We start from the raw sequence: 9,216 nt of genomic DNA on the forward strand, positions 1-9,216 counted from the left end.
CATTGAACTATATACCTAACTACAAACGACCTTAACAACAATGTAAAAAAAATAATGCTAGTAACGACAATAGCAATAATGATTATCATAATTATTTTCCTCTTTTTAATGGCCACAAGGGCCCATATATGTAATATAAATCGTGTCATATTAAAAGAGGTTACAAACCGAGGTGGGATTTGTGTATATTTATAATGAACAGACAGTGGAAAACAAAAACAATGCAATATATTAAAGCAGGTTAAAAATTTGGGACACAAAGCAACAATAACAAAAAAAAAAAATGAACATCATCCCCACACAGATGTGAGAAAATGCCACCTGGGTACTCTCGGGGTAACCCACATGTTTGATCAACTTCAGTACCGACCATTTTCGGCTTTAGTTGAGTTGGAAGGCTCCCACTTCTACATTCTCTGAGCTGTGATTTCTCATCTTTTTGTTAGAATGTTGTGGTACTCGCCCCCATTTATTTGAAAATCAGTATAATATTTCATTCGCCCTCTATTAGGGTCACTATTAAACCAAGCAATCTAGTATTGCCTTTTGAAGTACTATAAAGTTCAGGAACTCCGTGGAGACTGATTTTTTTTTTAAGAGACTTCCAATAACTTTCTAGTCTTTCGTTTAGGATCACTCAGTTTTTAGCACCTCTTTCTGATCTTAATGCCTAAACAGTTTCTTCCACTGCTCTAATCTCGATCTCCTCCCCCATCGTTTCTCGACAGTTGGATGGTACTTCTACTCATAGCTTTTATCCTTCCTATGTTGGAGAAGAAGACTCCTCAGCTTCTCGGTTGTCGTTGGCTCTTGGTAATGGTACTATCAAGGATGAAGAAATTCATTTTGCTCCCGCTCTGGCTATACTCAGCTGTCTTTTTTCTTTCTCTTTCCAAAAAGAAGACATTTATATCCCCTTTACTACCATGCACTATTCTATACCACTGTTGCTTGATAGTCACTCAGATTCAAGCCTTTTCCCCATCCTGTCCAATCAAATCCCACCCATTGAATACCATCAATTATCTCGAAAATGACGATAAAAAAGGATCGTTGTAACTACTACTATCTTGTTACTACCGTATTTCCTTGCTCCATGTACTGCTGCTGCATCAGACTATTGACAGGTGTGTACTAAACCAGTTCTGCAATTTCTGTTTTGTGCATAAATTTCTCGGTCAAGAAGACACTTTCTTTTTGTATGTGACAGCTCATTCACGTTTCTTTGTCACGAATTAAACGTTGCCTGGTATTTCCTTTTGGCTTACAATGCCAGTAAATGATGACAAAGCAATGATGGTGGTGGTGGTGGTGGTGGTGGTCGTCGTCGTCGTCGTCGTCGTCGTAGGCTGTCAGTTACACTTGCCCTAATCAAATGTGAATGTTGGTGTTTACAAGTGTGTTTTCATTGTCGTTTTCTTTCTGATAATTTGTTGTTAGTCGGTTTTCAAAGTTAGGAGGTATATTCTATCATCAAAGAAAAGGAATGGTCAATGCTTCCACGCATTTCCATTTACTCAGTTTCACTCACAAGCCTCTTTGATCATCCCAAACCTGCAGAATAGGTCAGGATGGTCACGGCTGATCATAAGTTTGCTCGATTATGGCCAGCCTTGGGCTAAACACTGCTTGTGACGGTTAATGGAGACGGTAATATTCAGTGGTATATTTTGGTGGGGTCTTACTGTTGTTGTTTAGCCCCAATGGGCACTGAATCAAAGTATTCCAGATGTGACTATCCCGTCTATATTGCAGACGTAATGCGGCTAAGATCATAGTAAATGTGACTTTTTTTATGAATAGGATGCTGTGAGCGGAGGGAGATTTGGTTACTATTTCTTGCTTACTGAGTGGTCAAAAATGGTTTCTTCAAATATTTGATGATCACCATTGCGGACGGTTAGAATGGTAGCACGTATCCTTGGTTGTTGCAGTTAAACACCACCACCTGTTATTTGGGGGCCTTTAGCAGAGTTCACCCTATTGTATGCATTGGAACCAGGTATCTGATTCCAGAATAACTTCCACTTTTCCTCTTAGCATTCTTCAAGGACCCCAAAAGGCGCATAGAATGGTTTCTTCTCTTTTGACGAGGTCATTCAACAAGAAAAGTTACCTAACCATCGACAACTGTCTTTCATTAAATTATCATGTTTGATTTGTTGATATAATCATTATACTATGAAGTGTGTGACTAACTTGATGATTTTTTTGGTTTCTCTTTAGCTGCCGGTGTGGAAGCTGTGACAGAGGAAAATGTGAAAGAGGTCGTTTGTCAAATGATGTCGTTCAATGCATCAACACAGCAATGTCAACAGAAAGCCACCTTTAACTTTCACAGTCTCGAGAAGAAAAGGAAAATTCCAAGTTTCTCTCAGATCCAGCGGAGACGATCAAAATACCTATAATTTCAGTAATGGTACGTTGTTTTCTATATAAATCATAAGGATAACAGAAATACACAAAGATTAGACAGTAAATAGGCAAAAACGCTATACTTTCTATTCTGCCTTACTGGTACTAGTTATTTAGATGTAGTCATGTTGAGACACTGCCATGAATGTTTAGATTAATGCAAAGCACAAATGAAGATTATATGATACCATATTATACGCTCATACATACATTCAGACACAAATACATATGTATGTGTGAGTACGTGTCATGTGTGATTTGCATTAGCTTGCACATAATCGCACACACATATATATGAAGTATAGTGAGGGGTGCACTGGTAAAGTAGAACATAGAGAAACAGCAAACACGAGAGACGAAGGTAGAAAGAAAAGAAATCAAAGCAAGAGATTATCTTGCTGGAAATTATTAAAGTGTTACCTAGTTGCATGCTCGTACACACACACACACACACACACACACACACACACACACACACACAAATATTGTTGTTGCAGTGCTAATTCTAACTGGAGTGTGTGATTTAACACTGCAACCTGAAAAAAATTTTGGTTGCATTTGGAAACCATCCAGGGTAACTACATATCAGACTTGCAATTTAGAAACCAGCCTTTCTACGGGGCATCAGTTCCTATAAAATGTATATAAATGTGCATTTGCGCTAGTATTTCTAATTTGAAATACAACAGAAAAAGAGAGAAACAAGAAAAAGTAGATATGCGACACGAATCTTTGAATTGGAGCTATATAACATAGGGAAGAAAGTAAGAGGAGAGTGATGTTTGCTTTTGTTTTTTTGTAAATTCCATCTAAAACAATATAAAGAAACTGTTTCTCTATTTCCTTTCAGATAAGAAAGACAACAAATCGCAGACATAAACAACGAACATATCCATATATGGTTTTCGAAAATTTCCGCCATTTTTCTGGTGACATTCCGCTGAATTCTTTATTTTTTCCCTTGCAACTTGCCGCTGGAAGCGAAATATATCCGACATATCTTCTTCAGCAGGTCTCTTCCTCTCAGAAGCAGTAATAGATTCAGTTGGGAGATATCTGATGAAGAAAAGAGGAGAAGAATGAAAGGCTGAAAGAGAAAGTATGAAAGGAAATGCAAGACATTTTAATATCTAATCAACCAAATTCAACTGCCTGGTTCACTTCTAACCAAATATTACACAAAAGAACAAATCACACAGCCTGATTGATTGATCAAAGAATATTCAATAAAATAAGTTACCTCCGATGTTGTTTTGAGGAGAACGAAGGGGCCCTTTTTTGTAACTTTCTTACCTGTTTCTATTTATTAACACCGAGTCCTTACATAGACAGAAGGTCTCATAATTTTAAGGGACGGGAAATAATATTTCTGTCCCCAACAACATAAAGGACTCAGACGAACTGCAACTGCCACTTGTGAGAATTGAAACGAAGATGTGGATTCTGTACATTGAGAATCACTCCACTCGAACTTTTCAGCACTTTTACTTTTTTGTTTGTTATTAAAAGTGCTATGGACAACGATACACGATGGTAAGGTCACAATGAAACAATCCCACCATCCGGTTTCGATTCTAGTTGGGACCACTTCATTATATGTTTCTAAATGACATGAATATCATCCACTTCCACCCAACCCCATACTTCTACAGTGTATGCTTATGTAAAAAAAAAGAAAAAGATTACAAATGATGTGGTGGTATAATATGTCCATGGTGAATTGAATATGTAACCCAAATGTTTGATTTCTTGGAACTGCTCTGCTTACTTCACTAACATAAATTAGTAAAGCTGCAAACGTCACAAATTTCTCTCATTTCGTTTTCAAACACTAAGGCTTTTATTGCTATGTTAAATACTAAGTTGGCCTACTTTTTAGAATATGCCGTGTATTGGTGTATTACTGCATCTAGCTTGATGCCTCATATACTAGGAGATTGCTGTATCTTTCAACGAGATTTCATAAAAATAGTTAATGAATAATTGTTCATATTGTAATAGTTTTGTTGTCACATTGGCTTGTGTAACACCACTTAGAAGAGATCTATTTCTACTATTTTCCAAAGCTTATATCCACTTACAAGTTACTCAGTAATAATAATAATAATAATAATAATAATAATAATAATAATAATAATAAACACTCATTGTTATAACACATCAAGTACAGTACATAAATACTTTACACAGTTCCCATTCCATAATACAACTTAATACGTATGCTTACATAACTGACACCCGTCACTGTAACACACATCTCACTCGACACCAACAAATTACACAATCACATTGTACAGAATTTTCTATCCAGTCGCAAAGCATAACCCACACAATGCATATGCTACACACACAACATAACTCCCACAACACATACGAAGCGCAATAGCCACCAAGCAATTCTGAACAATTCACACTGCACATATCTTACACAACAGAGAAAACGCTGACATGATACCAGAAACAACGAAACAATCCCCACAACAAAGGAAAACTGATTTAGCTTTCAAACTCCATTCTATATCCGTAAGAAACAAATGCTGAACACACCACAGGAACACGGAGGTGCAAACGATGGTGCTTTAGAAACTCGTATAAAACTATTGAAAACATGCTGATGATGATGACGATAATAATAATACTATCATTCCGTTTTTGTAGTGTGTATTTCTTGCCACTGTAATTTGATTTTAAGTTCCTTATTGTCCCACCACACCATTCAAGGAATTAATTGGGGTGCAAAGGGTTCTAGCTTGTTATTTCTACATCATCACATAACTAATCCCACCGATTCTTTAATTACTTTACAAATGCATTTTGGGTTTTATTCCTTATTTCCTTTTTAATATAAATAGATTTGCCTCACTGTTTAAAATGATATTTCATACTGAAATTTTGCATAATAGATTGTTATTGTAATATAAAAGAAAACTTCATCGTGGTTCAGTGAAACCTGGTGTATGTAATAGCAGCAATATAGTCGAAGAAAGGACTTTCATTCTTAACAGTCCGTGAAATAATTACCAGTAATTATCTAGAATAGATTAGTTGAACTCTCTTCCTTTTCATGTAAATATTATTCTTGTATCGAGTCAAAACAAACCGACATTTCATATTACGAAGGTTAGTCATCGTTGGTAAATAGTTGAAGTTGGTAAAAGCAACGATAGCGAAACTTTTTTCTTTAGTTCTAATATTGCCAGATCGTGTTGCCCCCTAATCAATAAAGTGAGTACCAATATGGAAATAATCATATGAAATCACCTGATGATTAATATACTAACGCTACTCCCACCGAACTAGTTCCCCATTGAAGCAATTTTAGATCAATTACGTCGCCAATGCCCTTCTTTCATATGATCCTATTTCCTTCATCTCTTCTAGGTTTGAGGTAGTACTGGAATCAGTAAATGGTCACTAGGTATTCAGTCAGACAGCCAATCAACAATTATCTTCCCCACATGGGCGCTCATTCATCATTCGTTACCTGTAGAAATATATAGAGATCAATGTAGAGTCTACTTTATCTGCCTATGATAACTAACCAGATTATTATGAAACATAAAGATATATTTCAAGTTAACACTTGGGAAATTGCCGAGATATATTTCATAATCAGAAAGGAATAATCACGCAATCACACATACACACATTCATTACATACGCAAACACATAATAGTTACATAAAGTAAATAACAAAAATCTAGCATTGTACACACAACAAATTCAAATCGTAGTGGGTGGGATATATGTGTGTGTGTGTGTGTATGTATGTAATGGCATGCGTGTGTGTTGTAGGATTGACTCATAGTATAGACAGATGGAAGGAGTGTGCGTGCAGAAGAAAGAGTAATATAAGAAAAATGAGGGAAATATGAAAAGTTTTAGCAGTTCTTTAGATTTCGATTAACCTCCTTAGCTTACGGCGGCTGGCTCTTGTCAAAGATAGCTGTGCTCAGCCATATAACTTTCCAATCTTGCTTTCTCTTACTCTACATCGTTCACACGCACTTCCAGCATGGCAAGCGGACTTCCTGCTTGAATTCCACAATTCTTGCCAGCTTCTGCTCGACATGTGATGAGAATTGCAGGAAAATTTAATTTAGAATATAAAGAGATACTACTACTACTACCACTATCACCGCCACCACTGCTACGACTACTTTATTTGCCACAAGTGCAACAGATACAGTACTCGATAATGCACTGGAAGAATATGGCTTTTACATCGAAAGTGAGCATTAAAACAAGTAGGAGAAATTACATGAATTTTTGAAAAATATAAGGATTTATTTTATTGCCAAGAGGCAGACAGATGGTTGACATTACAAAAAGAGTTGATAATTCCTGTTATTGGCCACAAGGGCCCAATACGTTAGAGAGAGTACAAGGATCAAATACAAAAATAGAATTAGAAAAATGGCGAGATGAATAATAACAATAAGGAAACAAATAAATAAATGATTGAAGAAAATGAAGCCAGTTAAATTCCATAGGGAAAGGAGTGTGTCGATTAGAATAGGCGAAGGATATCGCTGGTGTTTATCTAGTAATAAAACAGAAAACAAATTCTAAGACACAATGGCTTATACTTATAGCCAAGGGAAATGTCTTTTCCAAGAACTTTAACGCTTTAAGCAAAGTAAATCGACTTCAACTGAAATTGAGGACCATCTGGTTGAGACGGCTCACTAATGATGTGTATTTAGCTCTGCGGATCATGTCACGCGGCTTGAGAGAAATTAATATGAGTTTCTCCTTGTAATAAACAAGGCTGTTATTTTTGTAATAATACATGTTGTCGATTGCGTTAGACTCTAATATTTTTTTGTCTTTTTGCATGATTTCCATCCCCTTTCATTACCATTATTTTACTGGTATTTGCTTAACGCGACGAAATGAAAAGCAATATAGACAACTAGTGATCTCGACAGGTTTTCAGTATTAAGGAAAGCAAAATATTAAAGCTAACGTTTTGGGGTGTTTACTATGTCCTTGTTCATATTTATTATCAAAATATCAATGATAAATCAAACAATATAAACAGTATAAATAGGAGAAAGTATAAATAGGAATATCTAAAATCAGCAATAACTAAAGGAAAATATTTTGTTAAAAAGTAAAAAAACAAAGAAAAAATTCGTTAAATGTCAGGTAGTTTAAATACAGTAAAGCTAGTAGTAGTAGTAGTAGTAGTAGTAGTAGTAGTAGTAGTAGTAGCGAGACGTAGAATGTTCTGAGCATACGGTTGGTATCTATCAGCCAGGCACGAGACAGCCGTTGAAAGGATTTAGTTTTAAAGGTAATGACATCTGTTACCACTGGACTTAGACTTATACTGAAACAGGTGCATGGCAAACACCGTATATAATCGTATGTGTGTCATATGCATGTATGTACGTTAAGACCATACGCCAACACACACACACACACACACAGACATACACATGTACACACTCGCATACATGGAAGAAGCATAGTAAATCATTTAAGAACACACAAGAATATTATATTCCGTTTTCGTTTATTTCTTAATAGTACTGTCTATCATAAATTGCCAAAAAGTTTCTTCCCACTACAGCGAGCTTTTCACTGACAATTCTATTGCAGATCTGTTAGAAACCCTGATTGCATGACACAAAACTTCTCGACACTTCATCATAAACTGTACTCTTCAGAAATAAGCGAAAAGTGATTATAATAGATTTTGTGTTGGCCATTCACTGAAATGACTCTTATATAGTAATGTCTATTGAATCACATGATTTTACATCATATCACTTGACAAGCAGTTACAACTCTTTCTCGTTCTCTCTCTCTCTCTCTTTCTCTCTCTCTCTCTCTCTCTCTCTCTCTCCACACATATATATATATATATATATATATATATATATATATATATAGTATTGCATACATGTATATATGTACATAAATATATACTTCATATATATATTATATATGTATAATACAGACACAGACATATCGCGATATTAGCGCATACGTATATGGCGCTAATGTTTACAGATTTTAAAACTGACCACCAAGAATTTTGATCCTTTTCAAATCTGGATGATAAGCAAAGGTTTTGGGCATTGCCCTACATTTTTGATTAACTGATAATAAATATATGCACACATGAGAACGATATCCTCCATATATATATTATATATGTAGTTTTTCATTTGTGCCAAAAATTTTACCCATTTGCTATTTTTTTAAATGAATCTACGCAAAAATTTTACTAAGGAAATTTTAAGCCTATTTTGTGCATATTTCAATTATATATAATAATAGCAGCAACAACGATCGTACAATTTTACAAACTGTTTCAGTGTCTTTGTTCGTATTATGCCAAACCTAAATCTTAATTTTAATAACTACCTCCATATCTGACATTATCATAATTTTGATGTTATGAATTTGGGATCAATCTTTGAGTTTTCATTTTACCAGGGTCGAGAAAATGTTGAAATCCCCACTCATCGATTATAATACCCCGATCTTCTCGTCTCCATTCCTCTCTCTTGAAATTCTGTGGCCTTGTTGTTCCAATGTGAGAAATCACTATTTCCTGTTAAACAAGTAAACAACGGTAAACTGTATGGTGCTGTAAACCTGGTTTACATTTTGTTAAAATTTACTAATTTACTTTAATTCAAATATAAAAGAGCAATCCCATACAAGCAGGATCCTGTAAAATTTAGAGGTAACTTATTTCCGATATATCTATATCTATCTATATATATATATATATATTATATATATATATATATATATATATATATATATATATATTATATATAT

The 9,216-nt window shown here is 35.0% G+C and overlaps 1 protein-coding gene across 1 annotated transcript in view; it reads left to right on the forward strand.

Moving 5' to 3' along the window:
* LOC115229687 overlaps positions 1-4,162 on the forward strand; it is a 42,889-nt gene extending 38,727 nt beyond the window's left edge. The window contains exons 4-5 of the mRNA XM_029800005.2: positions 2,227-2,419; positions 3,266-4,162. Coding sequence (XP_029655865.1) covers positions 2,227-2,408 — 182 coding nt within the window. The 3' untranslated portion in view covers positions 2,409-2,419; positions 3,266-4,162. The remainder of the gene's footprint in view (positions 1-2,226; positions 2,420-3,265) is intronic.
* Positions 4,163-9,216: the final 5,054 nt, after the last annotated feature.

Source organism: Octopus sinensis, linkage group LG2, assembly GCF_006345805.1.
Source record: "Octopus sinensis linkage group LG2, ASM634580v1, whole genome shotgun sequence".
Lineage (NCBI taxonomy): Eukaryota > Metazoa > Mollusca > Cephalopoda > Octopoda > Octopodidae > Octopus > Octopus sinensis.